This window comes from Microcaecilia unicolor, chromosome 3 (genome assembly GCF_901765095.1).
Source record: "Microcaecilia unicolor chromosome 3, aMicUni1.1, whole genome shotgun sequence".
Lineage (NCBI taxonomy): Eukaryota > Metazoa > Chordata > Amphibia > Gymnophiona > Siphonopidae > Microcaecilia > Microcaecilia unicolor.
In genome coordinates this window covers 51,450,719-51,468,706 of record NC_044033.1, presented here as the reverse complement: position 1 = coordinate 51,468,706, position 17,988 = coordinate 51,450,719, and the positions used below count along the sequence as shown (strand labels likewise).

At 44.0% G+C, this 17,988-nt stretch overlaps 1 protein-coding gene across 4 annotated transcripts in view; it reads left to right on the top strand.

Annotated features, from left to right (window-relative positions):
- The window catches only part of SLC8A1 (solute carrier family 8 member A1), an 879,594-nt gene that overhangs the window by 141,675 nt on the left and 719,931 nt on the right, over positions 1–17,988 (top strand). For all 4 annotated transcript variants that reach the window (XM_030195912.1, XM_030195915.1, XM_030195914.1 and 1 more), the window contains exon 2: positions 15–1,851. In XM_030195912.1, coding sequence (XP_030051772.1) covers positions 53–1,851 — 1,799 coding nt within the window. In that variant the 5' untranslated portion in view covers positions 15–52. The remainder of the gene's footprint in view (positions 1–14; positions 1,852–17,988) is intronic.

Sequence of the window (17,988 nt, the reverse complement as noted above, 5' to 3'; positions counted from 1 at the left end):
TATTGTGCTTACAGGTTGGAAGACATTTGGAAAGTGGTCTGTCATTGCTACCATGGTGAGATCAAGGATTTCATCTACCTTTCCTGCTGGCTTCCACCTGTTAGCTCTTGCAGCTCTATTCTTGGTGTCCTATGTGGGCCGAATACATGCAAGCACCAATGAAGAAAGCTCTGGAAATGAGACTGATCCGTGTACTGGTTCATATTATTGCAAGGAAGGTGTCATGTTGCCAATATGGGAGCCACAAAATCCTTCGTATGGTGATAAAATTGCAAGAGCTACTGTGTACTTTGTGGCCATGGTTTACATGTTCTTAGGGGTGTCTATCATAGCTGATCGTTTTATGTCATCTATCGAAGTCATCACTTCTCAAGAAAGGGAAATAACCATCAAGAAGCCCAATGGTGAGACAACTAAGACGACTGTGAGATTATGGAATGAGACTGTTTCCAACTTAACTCTGATGGCTTTGGGCTCTTCAGCCCCTGAGATTCTTCTGTCTGTCATTGAAGTATGTGGCCATGGTTTCCAAGCTGGAGACCTTGGCCCTAGCACTATTGTGGGAAGTGCGGCATTCAACATGTTCATTATCATAGCGCTTTGTGTCTATGTGGTCCCTGATGGAGAAATACGGAAGATCAAGCACTTGAGGGTATTTTTTGTCACAGCAGCATGGAGCATCTTTGCTTATACTTGGCTTTATCTAATTTTATCCGTCATCTCCCCCGGTGTTGTGGAGGTCTGGGAAAGTTTGCTTACTTTTTTCTTTTTCCCCATTTGTGTGGTGTTTGCATGGGTGGCAGACAGAAGGTTGTTGTTTTACAAATACGTCTACAAGAGGTATCGGGCTGGCAAACAAAGAGGAATGATCATCGAAACAGAAGGGGACAGACCTTCATCCAAGGCTGATATTGAAATGGATGGAAAGGTAGTCAACTCACACACTGAAAACTTCTTAGATGGTTCTTTAGTTCTGGAAATAGATGAGAAAGATCAGGATGATGAAGAAGCAAGGAGAGAAATGGCTAGAATTTTGAAAGAGCTAAAACAGAAACACCCTGACAAGGAAATGGAGCAACTGATAGAGCTAGCCAATTATCAGGTACTGAGTCAACAACAAAAAAGTCGAGCATTTTATCGCATCCAAGCAACACGGCTCATGACTGGTGCTGGAAATATTTTAAAGAGGCATGCAGCAGATCAGGCTAGGAAAGCTGTCAGCATGCATGAAGTGAATGCTGACGTGGTTGACAATGAACCAGTCAGCAAGATCTATTTTGAACAGAGTACATATCAGTGTCTTGAGAACTGTGGGACGGTGGCTCTGATCATTGCTCGTCGTGGTGGTGATTTGAGCAACACTGTGTATGTTGACTTTAGAACAGAGGATGGCACAGCAAATGCAGGGTCTGATTATGAGTTCACTGAGGGGACTGTGATCTTCAAGCCAGGAGAAACACAGAAAGAAATAAGGGTTGGCATCATCGATGATGACATTTTTGAAGAAGACGAGAACTTCCTGGTACATTTAAGCAACATCAAAGTGAATTCTGAAGGATCAGAAGTCATCTCGGAGACCAACCACGTGGCACCACTTGCTTGCCTTGCTTCACCCTGTACTGCCACAGTGACCATCTTTGATGATGACCATGCAGGCATATTTACCTTTGAAGAGTCAGTGACTCATGTCAGTGAAAGCATTGGTACCATGGAAGTGAAAGTACTGAGAACATCTGGAGCTCGAGGAACTGTTATTGTACCCTACAAAACTATTGAAGGTACAGCTAGAGGTGGAGGAGAGGATTTTGAGGATACCTGTGGAGAGCTGGAATTCCAGAATGATGAAATCGTGTAAGTACCTTTAGTAAAATATATTAAAAGAAACACACTCGGTAATTCTGACTGCTGTTGCTGTAAATGCCACCTAACACATTGTGCATTAACTGCATGTTTATATTCAAAAGAACCATTATTTCAGCTGTTTATTGCTATGGAAGGCATTTCCTATTACCTGTGTAAATAGAGGTTCATTGTTTTATTTAACAAAAAATGCAGTATTTTCCACACACACACGAGCATTTCTTTACAAAGGGATGCACTATTCTTTCACCAATATTATCTGCAGCGGTTCACTGCTTAATTTACATTACGATCCATTAAAAGTAACATTAAAAAGAAATATTGGGACTTTCAGGAAATGATGGTTCTAATTATAATCCACCTAGATTACATTCTCTTCTTTTTCTATTTTATAAAAATCTCTTTTAAGTTCAATTTGATACTCTCATATAAGTAGGTACAGATCCTTCTGGCCAGTCCCCAGAGCAGGGGCAATAGAGCACCTTTTTTGATTGTGGGGGGTCAAACTAACCATCACCTCTGCCCCCAAAGTCCCTGGAATCTACTGCCATGAAGAACAGAAGTTGGCTGGGCCAAGGCCCCACTTGGCCATCCCATTCTGCTACTTATGCCTACGGAGTTTACTGCCTCCTAGATCACCTTTAAAGAATAGCTAATTACTGTTTAGTAAGGATGTGCATGGGAATACATGTTTAGTTTACTTTCCAAGGAAAACACACACAGCGGGGGGGGGGGGGGGGGGGTGACATGAAAGATGATGCAGAATAAAAACATCTAATGGACTGAAACAGTTCACATCAGAAACTTTATTTACAGTAAAGCTTGTAAGCCACAACTCTATGTGACAACGCTGTTATGGTTAGATCTCCTAAGGTTTGATCGACACATTCAGAGAGTTGTATAGACACAACCTTACAACTCACAGGACTCCCGAGGCAGGCCCTTGTGGCCGAAACACAATTCGTGTCGAGTCCATTTTACTGTAAATAAACTTTCTGATGTGAACTGTTTCAGTCCATCAGATGTTTTTATTCTGCATCATCTTTCGTGTCACCCCCCCCCCCCCCCCCCCCCGCTGTATGTGTTTTCCTTTGACTGTGCTGCGGAGGATCTTTGTTCTTCTGTGTTTGTCAATAGTTTGCTTTCTAAGTCATTTTTTTTACTTTTTCCCAATTTGCAGACATTTTGTTTCTGGTTTTTCATTGTAATAAAAATGTTTTTAACACACATTCATTCACCTAACGCATATCGTTTTGTTGGTTAATGCATGTTAAATCGATATAGTGTGCACTAAACTTTTTTAAAGCAAGCAAACAAACCAAATGCACACCAAGAAATGCACATCCTTACTAGAAGGCAGGTGAACAATATTTAATAAATGAACGTGTTTTCTCATCCACAGATATAGCTATTCCAAGTATAGCAGTGGTCTTCATTTCCAATCCTTGAGGGCTGTCAATGGGTCAGGTTTTTAGGATACGCCTAATAAATGATAGTGAGAGAGATCTGCATACAGTGGAGGTAGTAGACATGCAGATATATCTCATGCATACTAATGAGGTATATCCTGTAGCATAGCCATGGGGGGAGGGGGGAGGCCTGGGCCCCCCTCACTTTCGGCGTGGAACCCCTCTCTTTTGTGGCTGGTGGGGATGCCAAGCTCTGCCAGGTGAAGACCTCTCCTGCCTGATTTTCACCTGCAGCAGGCGTGCTGGCATGCTTTGCTGCTAATATCAGCTCTCCCGCGTATGCTGAGTTAGACCTGAACTGAGCATGCGTGAGAGAGGCAGCATTAGCGGAGAAGTGCATCTGCTGAATAAGGCATGGGAGGTCTTTGGCTGGCGGGGCTTGGCATCCCTGCCAGCTTAGGTATTTATATTTTGAGGAGCCGAGAGTAGAGAAGGGGGAGGGGGAGAGAATTGAATGCCCACCCGCCTTGGGCTAAGGCACTGAAATAGGGGCTTGCAAACTCTGCATTTGTTCTGCTGCTTTGCATGACTAAGCATGTAAAGGAAAAACTCTGCTATGTGGACAATGAATGAATGTATTTTGTAAAAACTCTAGAAAGTAGCCTAAAAGATATTGGACAATTTTTGGAACAATGCCTAGAATGCAGAGCAGAAATTTTATACAATTCAAAGGGTATGTTTTTCTATACATTTTTCTTATTTTTATACCCACTTGCACTGTATTTTATAGTTTGAGAAGGATATGCTAATTAAAATTTAATAGAAAAACACATTTCATGAGGTAGCTTCACTTTTCTGCTTTAGGTATGCTCAGGTTATGTTAACTAGCTGAATAGACAGAAATATAGAATGTAACCAATTGGACATGAATACCCAATATCCTTCCTATGATACATGTACAGTGTGCAAATTAGGAGCAAAAGGTAATTGAATAATCAATGCCTTTTGTATTATGACATCCATAATATTCAAGCTTTATTATCAAAATAATGTGAGAGACCAGGATGTGTATTTTCAAAGCACTTAGACTTACAAAGTTACGTGGAGGCTCATTTTCAAAGCAAAAAGACTCACAAATACGCTTTGAAAATACGCCTCTGTGTAGCTTTGTAAGTCTATGTGCTTTGAAAATGAGCCCCCAGATGTGGTATTTGGTGATGTGCATTCATTTGAAACAACATGGGAAATATAAATAACATTTCTCATGTTGTTTCATATAATTTCTAATCCTAAAAGGCACGGGGAAAAAAAACCCCAAATTACCAGGTTTCTTTCTAATGTTAAATTTTAGCTTCCCCCCACCCCCTAGTGTTGTTAATAGCTGTCAAGCATGAGCCAACCTCAAGCCAGTGACCCTTGGGTTGGAGGGCACCTGTCTTTCAAGAGGAGCTATTCTACCAAGGGGAGATGAGCTCTAGCCAGTCCATTCATAGCTGTGTCTTGCAATTTTGGTAATATTAGTTCCTGTTTCCTAATTGGCCCAGTGGGGACTACCCCAGGGCAGGTTTAGGCATTTCTGTCCCTCCTTGGGGCTTTTTCCATGCTGTTTCACTGTTGTTTTCTTATCTAGTTGTGTATGTGGTTCCTGTTTTTTTTATTTAGCTTCCTGGTGTATCAGGCAGTGGCGTAGCCACAGGTGGGCCTGGGTGGGCTGGGGCCCACCCACTTAGAGCTCAGGCCCACCCAACAGAAGCACACGTTTAGCAGTAGCTGGTGGGGATCTCACGCTCCGCCAGCTGAAGACTTCCCCTTGATGTTAACGAAAATGCTACTCTCCATGATACCAGCACCTGTGCATGCTCAGTTTTCAGCGCATGCCTGCTGCAGACTGCCAAGATGGAAAGAAGCATTTTCCTGCCAGCTGAGATATATTTTTGGTGGTGGTTGGGTGGGGGGGGGGGGGGGGGGGGGGGGGGGGGGAGAGAACACTTGGTGCCCACCCACCTCTTGCCTAGGCCCACCCAAAATCTGTTGTCTGGCTACGCCCCTGGTATCAGGATTTCAGTTTCTTTGTTTTCAATAATCCTTCTTTGCCCTTTTGTGCTGGATGCACTTCTTGGGACAGTGACATTAAGACTCAGCTTGAGCAATCTTTGGTATCAACCTGTTGTCTGCTATTTCACACATGTTCTAAATATAACATCACCTTCTTCCAATTTTTTTTGAATTTTCCCTAGAAGTCTCTCCTAATACCAGTTATGTTTTTTTATTGATATTACCCTTCTCCATTTGTAAAACCACTGCTTTTTGTCCAGCCCTAGACCAATTTGCACTTGGCAGCAGTCAGACAGACAGCGGTAGCCTTCCTTTTTTCTTATGAGTGCCCTCCGGTCACAACCCCAAACAATTTGGACTCTACCCTTAGTGTCACCTTAAAATACTGTAGTTCTAATTATGACTCTCCCCCCCACCCCCCAATTTTTCACTTTAGGGCACTCCTACCACGTGTGGAAAAGTGTGCCTACCTGCCCTCTTACCCTCCAACACTCCCATGACCCACAGGGAACATCTTCTGTTCTCTTTAAGGCATCAGATATCAACTCATCATAATTTTATATCCATTGGTCTTAAATTATTGTTCAAATTGAAGATCTACGCACACTCTCCTAAACCCTTCCCATTGTTGCTCCATCAGGGTTCCCTCCAGATCTCTTTCCTAAATTTTTCAAACTGAGTGTTGCTATTCATCTTATATAGATCCAGGATCAGCCCTCTCGCTGTCTTTTTCCAAGCCATATCTTCTCCAGTGGTAAGTACTCCTTGCTATATTTCATCTGTTTATCCATCCCCCTTAAATAATGTCTAACGTGGGTATATGCTAAGTAATTTTTATTTCTCAAACCATATTCCTGCTTCAGGTTCTGAAAAGGGATCACTTCACTATTCTCCATAAACTTCTCAAAAACACTCTGATATCCTCCTGCTCCTGTCTCCTATATATCCCTCCTGCATTCTATTCCAAGTCACCTAGACATGTTGCATTTAGGGATTATTCAGTTCTTTTTTTCATGATCATCGCTTTTACCATCCAAGGTAGATAATCTAATGGGCAACCCAGATTATAACACTTTTCCACCTGCACAAATTGCTTATTTTATGTCATTTTCCTCCACTCAAATACATTTTTCATCTGTACCGCTGATAATATATTTTAAAATTGGGCATTCCCCACACATGTGGCTTCCAGGGCCGCCGAGAGCCAGAGCCGGGCCCGGGACAAGGCCGCCGCCGGGCCCCCCACCCCACCCGAGGTCATCATCACCGCCGGGCCCCCCCCCTCCACCCGCCCCTGAACTAACCTTAAACGCCTCCTTCCTTTCCTTTCACCACCTTCCCGGCAAGCAGCAGCAGGGCAGAGCTCTCCTTCCTTCTGTGCTCCGCCCTCGCGGACGTTACGTCAGGCGAGGGTGGGACACGGAAGGAAGGAGTGGCCTGCCCTGCTGCTGCATGCCACGAAGGTGGTGAAAGGAAAGAAAGGAGGCATTTAAGGTTAGTTAGTTCGGGAGCAAAGGCGGGCGGGCCTGACTGCGGTGGCGCCGGGCCCCCTCTGGAGGCTCGGGCCCCGGGGACTTTTGTCCCCCCTGTCCCCCCCCCCCCTCTCGGCGGCCCTTGTGGCTTCCTAGCAGCATACAATGCTTTCCTCACCACTTTAGGGGTCTTCTCGTCCATATGAATTGGTACCCTTTTCTCTGCAATGTTTTCCACACTATGGGCTTTTTTTCTTCAAAGCAGCGCTAGCGATTCCTATGCGGCAAATGAGAGGAAGCCCATTGAATTCCTATGGACTTCTTCTCATTTGCCACACGGGAATTTCTAGCCTGGTTTTGTAAAAGAAACCCTAAATTGGGTATCTGCACTGAGAGCATCTGAAATAAATAGAGCAACTTGGGTAACATATTCATCTTTACAGCTCTGATTCTCCCCAGCTAAGAGATCTTTCCTCCCTGCCACCTTTCCAGATCTTCCATAACCTGTGCTCATAACTTCAAGTAGTTTGTCTGATATAACTGATCTGGGGCTGTCACCTGCATAGCCAAATACTTGATTACTCTCTGCACCCATCTAAATGGATGTCAACTAATCCCACCGAAGCTAATATTCAGGACTTTTGTCTTCTCCAATTTGATTTTGAATGCCAGCACTGCCCTGTATCTATGGGGGAGAGATAGATGTGGCTTTGTCAAGGATGGCATAACATCATTCGCAAACAATGCTATTTTATTGCCCCTCCCCCTCCCCCCCACACACTCACACTCTTTGCATTCTATGTCCAAGTTCTCCCATATTGCATGAGCAAATGGCTCCATCACCAAAGGAAATGCAATGGTTTTAGAGAAAATCCGTGCTTGGTAACCCTTCCCACTTTGAACTTTTCAGAATAACTTCCATTAATCTTTTATACTTGCCCTCTGGAGCTTCATAGCATTCCCTCGCACACCTTAAAAGTTAGGCCCTACCTCTACCTTTCCCAGAATCTCAAAGATTCCAATGTTCCCTATCAAAGGCCTTTTCGGCATCCATTGTTGAAAGCATAGCTGGTATATGCCATTATTTGGTCACCTACATGAGGTTTATTATTCTTTAATATCGGTAGTCTATCTCCGTGGAAGAAATTCTGTTTGGTCGATATCCACAGCCTCTGGTAATGCCCTAACTAACCTGTTTACCAGTAGTTTCATTACTATTTTCACATCTGTGTTTAAGAGCAAGTTGTGGACTATATTAAGCTGATTTCCAGTTGCACCTACTCAGATATTTGGGTGAAATCAGCTTAAATATAGCTGTCTAGAACTTTCCCAGGTAGATTTAGACCTGTCATGTGAGTGACTCAATGAAGACACCCAAACTTGGCTGACTAGAACTGAAATTCACCTTTATTCCTTCCCTAGCTCTACTGTTAGGCTGCTCATTGTTTGGTCAGCTAAATTTAACTGCCTAGTGAAACTACTGAAATTTTCACATTCCAGGTTCTAGCTGGTTATATCCTTACTTAGCTAACTAGATTATGCTAAAAATCAGCCACTATAAGATATGCTCTGTGTGAACATTTGCATGCTTCTTTTGAGTTCTTGGAATCATTTATCCTTTTGGCCTTGTGACTCACAGCACTCAAGGCATGTAGTAAATTGGTAATGATAAGATGCAGCATTTACAGAGTTTTCATCTGAACTAAGAGTTTAGTATTGGTGTTATCACCAAGGGCATTTATAAGCAGTGCTAAAACCTTTAACATTGAAAATACCTCTGCACGTTTAAAGTAAAGACCTCAGATGCAATGGTGTAGCTATGGGGGGGGCACGGGGGCCTGCCCCCCCCAAATTGACTCTGGGACCGGGGTCCCTAACGTCCGCAAGCTGAAGTGTTTGTCCTGCACTGGTCTCGCTGCATTGCCTACCTTTCTCTTCTCAGTCATGCTGTGCACGCTCGTTTTAGTGAAAACGAGAATGCCTGATACCGCGCATGCTCAGTTTCATTAAAACGAGCACGTATGGCGTGACTGAGATCAGAGCAGGGCAGGCAATGCGAGACCAGCGCGGGATGAACACTTCAGCTAGCAGGGTTTGGGGTCCCCTGCCAGCCAAGGTAACATCGTTCAGCGGTGATAGGGGGAGGGGTGGCGACAGGGAGGTGGGCCAAAATGTGCCTCCCCACTTTGGGCTCTGGCTCCCCCTCCCATTGAGGTCTGGTATGTCCTTTCACTGCAAGGCATTCTGTACACCTTCATAGGACATGAAGGTCCTGCATATTGTAAAGGTGAAGAAATGGATTCTAAGGTAGGGTCAAATCTCCCCTTGGAAGTCAATGAGATCTACAGAAAACAATAGACCTATCTATGGTCTTCGTGTTCCCCATTTTCACTGTTGGTAAACTGGGGATTGTTTTGTTACACTGGGGTTGCTATTACCCTGGAGTTGATATTCAAAGACATGGGCATCAGATAAATATTATGACTGATTTCTCTGTTTATCTCTGTGCCCATATTCTGCTCCTCTATCCATTAAGATAGGATTGTTGAAGATGCAGTCCTAAATAGACTAAAAGGATAACATGTCTTTAAAGCTAAGGCTGCTAGTTGTGCAGTCCCACTAAACAGAAACCTTCATCCAGAGATTGGCTAAATGATGCTACAGGGATAAATTTTGGCTCCATTCTTGGAATGTTCTTTTCTCCCCCTTTCATAAATGGTTAAATTGTAGATGGGTGTTCAGCACTGTTCCATTTAAGCTGAGTGGGAGGCCTCCACCTACTGTCCTGCCAGAGAAGGGTGCTATTTCACTATCACATTTTCAACAGTGAGGGACAGGCAAGCTCGGCAGAACTTCAGGAAACCTGCTTGTCCCTAGCAATTGAAAGCACAATACTGCAGCCCCACCTCCTACTGGTTCAATGCAGTTGGAGGACTCCTGCTTAGCTTTGAGGGAACAGTGATATCAAGCTGTCCATCAAAAATGTGTATCAACTTTCTGGCCACTAATATTGTAACCAGTAAGAGAAACTATGTGGAACCAGATTAATCTTATGAACCCATCTACCTTACATATACCGAAGAGAAAACGACATTTACCCAGACTCTATCTCCCACCTTACCTTTTTCTCTATCACCTATCTCTACCTACCCATCCATCCTATTACTACCCATCATTACTATGTTATACTTAATTTCCTACTTTACATAACAAAATTCTATGTTACCTATTACTATGTAAGCCGCATTGAGCCTGCTTTTAGTGGGAAAGTGCGGGATACAAATGTAATCCTATATAATAAAACGCACCTTCAACATTCTGAAGCTGACTGCATGGCTGAAGCATTCCTGCTCTCTGTATCCATCTCCTGAACTGACATCAAGTACTTCCGGGTTCGTCACAAGCAGAAGTGACCAACCACACAGGGTTTCTCGGCTTCAGAATGTTGGAGGTGCATTCTATTAAATAGGATTGGTCAGTTCCTTGAAGCACAGCCAGAGCTCAGCGTCCTGCACAGTAATGCTCAGACACCAGAGAGAGAGAGGGGGTCCTGACACCAGAGAGAGGGAGGGAGGGGGGAGGTATCTCTGTCACACACACACACACTCTGTCTCTCACAGTCAATGTCTTTCTCTCGCTCACACTCACGCTGTCTCTCACTCTATGTCTCACACTGTATCACATTCACTCTCTATGTGTCACACAGTCACTCACACACTCTCTTGGTCTCATACACTCAGTCTCACAGAGAGTCTGTGTCTCACACACTCTCTCTCTCTCTCGCAAACACTGTATCTGTGTGAAACACACTCTCTCTCTCACACTGTGTCTCACATATGCACTTGCACACACTCTCATTCTCACACACACACTCTCTCTCTCACAGACACACTCGCACCCAGACTCACTCTCTCTCTCACTCACTCACACACTCACACATTCACTCTCTCTCTCTCTCTCTCTCTCACACACAGTCACTCTCACATACACTCACTCAAACATACACACTCCGAGGAAAACCATTCATTTGTGTCAGAAACGGGCCTTTTTTACTAGTAAATAAATAAACATGCCTCATAGAATGCTTTCCATCCCATCTACACGTGTGTGTGTGTGCTATCTCTGTGTGTCTCTGACCAGGAAGTGAGAGGAGAGGGAGGGATGGTATAAATGAGGCAGTTTCCAAACATTTTTTTGGTTTGGAAAAAACAATAAAAACATACAAAATAGGGAGGTAATTTCATAAAATTGTTTTGCATGTAAAATACTGATTTACATATATAAAAGGTCTCTTAAAAATTAGATCATGTCTAAAAATAGATGTGGTGCAAGTTGGTGTTATACTTGTAGGGTGGGCTTATGCAGGGGTGGAGTTTGAGTGAAGCATGCGCGAACCATGATTTATGCACATATTTAGGGGTTAAAGGCCTTATTCTATAAAGGTTGTATGCCTAAATTTATGCTCCTAAATTATGAGCATAATCTGTTTTGGAGAATAGAGTATGCTTGTAATTTAGGGGTATAAATTTAGGAGCATACATTGTGCTCATACATTTAGGAGCGTAAATTTTAGGGGGTCCTTTTACCAAGCTGCGGTAAAAGGAGGCCTGCCCCAGCGGGTAAAAGGCTGTCCGGCCGTGTGGCAAGAGAACCACTTGCTGCGCGTCCATTGGGGGGGGGGGGGAAGCACTTAACACCACCCATTGATATGGTAGTAAGGGCTCCCACGCTAACCTGGTGGTAACTAGGTATCACGTGGCACTGCCCGATTACCGCCGGGTAAACACCGGTGCTACAAAAATAAAAATATTTTTGTAGCGCAGAAGTGGCACATGCTGGGGGTGGAAACTACTACTGGGCTGCTGTGGTAGTCCGGTGGTAGTTCCGGATTAGCGTAAAAGACCCCTTAGGAGCTTTCAGGAGCATAACCTTTATAGAATAAGGCCCTAATTCTATACCTGTGTGTCTGTGTATATGCACCCAAAATATACCTATGTGATGCCTATTCTATAAAGGAAAGTAGGTGCCTGTGTCCTTTATGGAGGAGTGGCCTAGTGGTTAGGGTGGTGGACTTTGGTCCTGAGGAACTGAGTTCGATTCCCACTTCAGGCACAGGCAGCTCCTTGTGACTCTGGGCAAGTCACTTAACCCTCCATTGCCCCATGTAAGCCGCATTGAGCCTGCCATGAGTGGGAAAGCGTGGGGTACAAATGTAACAAAATAAAAAAATTAAGCTAGCTTAACACCTATAATCTAGCATGAGCACTTTACACCAGTCATAGAGCTGGAGTAAGTGACTGCACTTAAATGCTGGAGATACATGTGTAACTCTGTATTCTATAGGTTCTGCACCTAAGAATGAGTCCTGCCCATGCTCCTCTCGGATTCCACCTATGTGCACCAGGGGCGTAGCTACGTGGGGCCACGGGGGCATGGGCCCCCAAAGATTATGCCCTGGCCCCTCTATATTTGACTCCACCGCCGCCCGTCCCACGCCCTGCCGCCGCATCATCAGGTACCTTGTTTGCTGGTGGGGGTCCCCAATCCCCGCCAACCGAAGAGTCTTCTTCAGCGCCGGTTGACTCCGGCGCCTTCGTTGTGTGATCATTTGTTTCTGATGCCTTACATCCTGCACCGTGCATGTAGCCCCGTGCAGGACGTAAGGCGTCAGAAACAGATGATCACACAACGAAGGCGCTGGAGTCGACCGGCGCTGAAAAAGACTCTTCGGCTGGCGTGGATTGGGGACCCCCACCAGCAAACAAGGTACCTGATGCGGCGACGGGGCAGGGGGTGGGTGGGTTGTGGTTGCGGCTGGGGGGGGGTCAGTGGCGGGGAAAGGCGGCTAAACAGTGCCCCTCACCTTGGGCTCTGGCACCCCCACCTTGGGCTCTGGCCCCCCTCCTGCCGAGGTCTGGCTACGCCCCTGATGTGCACACATTTACAGAATAAAGCTTAGGTGGATTTTCAGCTGATGTGTGTATATGCCATTATTCTAAACACTTATGTGCATAATCAGTATGTCAACGCTATTGCATACTTTATAGAATTGCCCTCTAGGGCTAGATTCTATATAAGGCACTAAAAAAGTGCTATTTTATAAGCCACGCTTGAAAGTTAGAATCGGTTTATAGAATATCACTTATGCCCAGGGGTCGCATGTAAATTTAGCTGCCAGTATTTGCACCAGCACACACCTAAATTTACACACGGAGCCCATGTATGCTATAATTATGTGCATAACTCAGGAGCAGGCAAGTGGTCAAGAGAGGTATTAAGCAGATGAAGTCAGGAACAGGCCAGAAGTCAAGGCAGGCAGCGAGCAGACAAGGTCAGGAACAGGCTAGAGGTTAGCAGGTGGCTCTTACAAGAGACCTTGGGTAGAAGAAACCAACAGGATGACCCACTGGGTTAAGGCAGGGCAGGACAGACAGGCAGGAAAACTAGAACAAGACTAGGCAGGAACAATGGAACAGGGCACTGCAGGGACAGACTAGCAGAAATACAGGAACAAGGTAGATCCGGCAAAACTGGCTGGAATAAAGAGTAGTAGGTCAACCAAAAGCAAGTAGGACTCCAGAAGTCAATCAAAGTCTTAGAGAGCTGATACAATGGGCTCAAATGAGCTCTTTCTTTAAAAACCTATGACTCTTCTTTTGATTTGTTTTCCCGCACACTTGTAGCAATGGTTTTGTGTTGTTTTGTGGCAACAAAGACTAATTATTGATACTTAGACTCCTGAAGCAGGCATTTTGTTGCTGAAACACAGGACCATGTCAAGTCCATTTTATCTCTTCCTATTTTTTGGAAATAAAGGCTTTGTTTGAGCCGATTGTGTCAGCTCTCTAAGACTTTAATTGACTCCTGGAGTCCTGCTTGTTTTTTGGAAGACCTACATCCCTTCCCTACTTTGTTGGTCAGTATTTTTCTCCATATGGAATCCTTCCTGGTGTATCAAGTGCTCTAATGAAGAGCAGGTCAGGACAGGAACCCAGGAACAGGGTAAGGCAGGAACACAAATAGCAACACACACTGAAATGTACAAGACACTAGGAAGCCTGTTGCCAAGGCACTGGTGGAGAGTTAGAAACTTCCTGTTTTATCTAGGTACGATGTGATGTCATCAGTCAGTGCCCTATTGCAGGGCTATAAAAAGAAGTTCAAAGTTTCAGGAGGAAGTAAAACAGATTCTTCAGGCACGGAATGCTGCTGGAGACCACGGAAGACTTCAGCAAACAGGTAAAGGGTATGACAGTAAGACGGTGCTGTCTGTCTCTCCTTTTTGCCACCCTTCTAAATTATGATACTGCCTCTGCAAAATATTACTCAAGTGAACACTGAGAGTTGGTTGTGAAGTTGCCCACCTAATAGAAAGCTTATTCTATACATTATTTGTTCATGAGATGTTACATTTTGCCTTGAAGTCAGAGTAAAGGTAGATCAGATCAGAGCTTGAGTAGATGAGTCCATTACTTTTAAGCTCATTTACTTTAGATAAGACTTCTTAAACATGAAACTCTAATAATATACGTGCAGATTATGTTAAATATTCAAAGCTTAATGAAAAGGTAATATGTCATATATTACAGAAGCTCATCTAGCAACAGAATTTTTCTTTATTATCTCGCAGTATAATATATGAGTTTCTTCTGCCATGCCAGGAAATCTCAGTGCAGTGATGAAACTGAAAGCAAGAAAGCATATTTATGGAGAAAAACTTTGGTTTGGAAAACTTAATTCATTTTCCAAACGTCAACCACCCCCCCCCCGAAAAAAAGTCCATAGACCGTAATCTATGTAAGCCACATTGAGCCTGCAAAAGGTGGGAAAATGTGGGATACAAATGTAACAAATAATAATAATAAGGAGACGGAGAAGGAGAGTTTTTATACCATTCGTTTTTCTCATGTATTCATGAGTTTTTGCGTTTGTTTGTTTTTTTCTCTCTTATTCTCCTCACTGGAACCAGTGATAGTATCCTACTCCTTGAGAAAATAGTGGATGGTGCAATTTTTGCAGTATGTTTCCCTATTAGGAGGTTTGAGGTTCCCTGTTGGTTTATCAGAAATGATTCCGGTTGTGTAATCTTAGAATTACAAGGTGAGACACCCACAAAACTATAATTTCAAACTTTTTTTGGTAGGTACAAATAATAATAATAACACATCTGGTCAGAACTTCCCCTAAAATCTACAGTAAATCCAAAAGCTCAATAAAACATGGACTGTGGTTGAAAGTTGATTGGTTGGAACTTTTACCTCAGATTTCCCAAACATGTTTGCAAAACCAATGTTATTTTGCTGCATATGCTTTTAACACATCGCAGCAAACTATTTCAACAAGTTCAACACGCTATTCACTAAAGTGTGCAAAACCTGCTCGTGCGTAATGAGCCCCATCTTGTTCAAAGTCATTGGAAGTTGAAGATCTCCCCCATGAATGGAAGAAGAGTCACAGTGAATAGCCCAGTTAGCAAATCCTTGGAGGGAATATGGAGAGGGAATATGGGAAGCAGTGTTGGAAATTCCTGCAAACACAGGGAGGCTGTAAGAGTCAAATGCACCTGTTTGCATTGTTTTGACATTTCTATGGGATAGAAGGGGTGGTGGGTGGGGGGAGGGTACACAGGATGTCATGATATCGAGTTAAAAATGAACTGTATAAGCCGAATATTACCTTGTGTAAGACATAGTTGTTGGGAATTGGAAATTGATACGGAATGCGTATTGAGAATTGATTTTGATTCTACTGTTAAAGCAGTTATGTCTTTGGTTTTAATAAAAGCTGATCCTGTTGAAGTCCAAAAAAAAAACAGCCCCAGAATCTGTATAAGTTGCCAAAATTTGGGCAGAGATCCCAGAGCCACGCATAAACTAATTAGTCAATTAGATGCTAAGAATCAATTATTGGAGTTAAGAAGCACTTAATTGGCAATAATGATATGTAGATCTGTCCTATGTACACACCTAAATTTCAAAGTGTGCAACTCCAAATGGGGGGTGGACATGGGAGGGGCACAGGTGGGTCAGAGCCATTCCCATAAATTAGGTGCAATGTTATAGAATATCTGCATTTGTGCACCTAATTGTCATCAGTTGGATGCCAGCCAGGGCTGCTGAGAGACAGAGCCGGACCTGGGGCAGGGCCGCCGCAGCTGCTGCCAACACCACCCACTGCTCTCCCCCTCACTCAGCTGTAGACACCGCCCCCTTACCTTCCTGTCTCTACACCTCCCTCGGTCTGTCACTCTCCTGCTCCTGTGTGCCAGGGTTTGGGTTATCGCGTTATCACAATCATCTGGGTCCAGACACACAGGAGCAGGAGAGAGAGAGAGAGACACCCTGGCGCCAGGCCCCCCCTTGAGGCCGGGTCTGGGGAATCTTGCTCCCCCTGCCCCCCCTCTCGGGGGGTCGGACTATATCCTATAAATGGTGCTGAAGAAATCGCTGCGGAAAAAAAGCACATACTTAGAGCTGTTCTATAACCCGTGCTAGGCGCAGTTTATACAATACGTGTAGTTCCCGGACCCATGACTAAATGTAGGTGCGACCATTTATGCCAACTAAAACCTGGTGTAAATACCCACGCCTAACATAGGTGCAGGTCAGGCATATTCTGTAACAGTGCACATAGTTTCTAGAAATGCCCATGGCCCTCCCACAGCAATGTTCCCTTTCAGAGATCCGCATGTTAGAATTTACAAGCACCGCTTTACAGAATCCACTTAGAAAGTTGCACATGTACATGCTAATTAGTTCCAATTAGTGCCGATAATTGCTCATTATTGGACAAATATCAGTGCTGATTGGCTTGTTAAACAGTTAAGTTGTGTGTGGAATTTGGCCGTACTGTCAAATTTGTACACGCAACTGTAGTCGCCATGGGCCAGATTCTATATAAGGCACCAAAAAAATCCGCATGGAAAACATTTCCAACTAAGCATATTCTATAAGCAGTACCTAGATTTAGGCTTGGTATATAAGTAATGCCATACTGGGAAAAGACCAAAGGTCCATCGAGCCCAGCATCCTGTCCCCGACAGCGGCCAATCCAGGTCAAGGGCACCAGGCAAGCTACCCAAACGTACAAATATTTTATACAAGCTATTCCTGAAATTGTGGATTTTTCCCAAGTCTACTTAGTAGCGGTCTATGAACTTGTCCTTTAGGAAACCGTCCAACCCCTTTTAAAACTCTACCAAGCTAACTGCCTTCACTACGTTCTCCAGCAACGAATTCCAGAGTTTAATTACGCGTTGGGTGAAGAAAACATTTCTCCTATTTGTTTTAAATTTACTACACTGTAGTTTCAACGCATGCCCCCTAGTCCTAGTATTTTTGGAAAGGGTGAACAGACGTTTTACATCCACCTGTTCCACTCCACTCATTATTTTATATACCTCTATCATGTCTCCCCTCAGCTGTCTCTTCACCAAGCTGAAAAGCCCTAACCTCCTTAGTCTTTCTTCATAGGGAAGTCATCCCATCCCCGCTATCATTTTCGTCGCCCTTCGCTGCACCTTTTCCAGTTCTACTATATCTTTCTTGAGATGCGGCGACCAGAATTGAACACAATACTCAAGGTGCGGTCGCATCATGGAGCGCTACAATGGCATTTAAATAGAATATGCTTAGTTGATATCCCTGCAACTAAAGCTACGCACCTCCATTTACACCAACGAAAATGTGGCGTAAATCCCAAAGTGTAGATTTAGGTGCAGAGGGCCATAATCTATAACTATGCACGTAAAATTTGGAATGCCCATGAAATGCCCATTTCTCTGCCTATAACCACGCTCCTTTTTGTCTGCACCTTTTAGAAGTTAGGCACAGTACGTTACAGAATACGCTTAGCGAGTTGTGTGTGTAAATTCTTATTGTCAATTAGTGCTCATTATTGCTTGTTAAGCCAATTAAGTTATACGCATTGTTATAGAATCCACCTGGATTTCAGTGCAGATCTTTAGGCGCACTATATAGAATCCGAAGGTATATGTAGAATTTGGGGGGAAATGCACGTTAAGGAAGTGTTCTTTAAATAACGCTCCTTGCAGAGTGCCCTTTATGGGTGGCGGTAAGGTCTCAGGCCCAAAATGGACGCACACCAATTTTTATTTTGCTGCACATCCATTTTTGGCCAAAACAAAAAAAAGGCCTTTTTTGCAGGAGCGCTGAAAAATGGACCTGCATGTG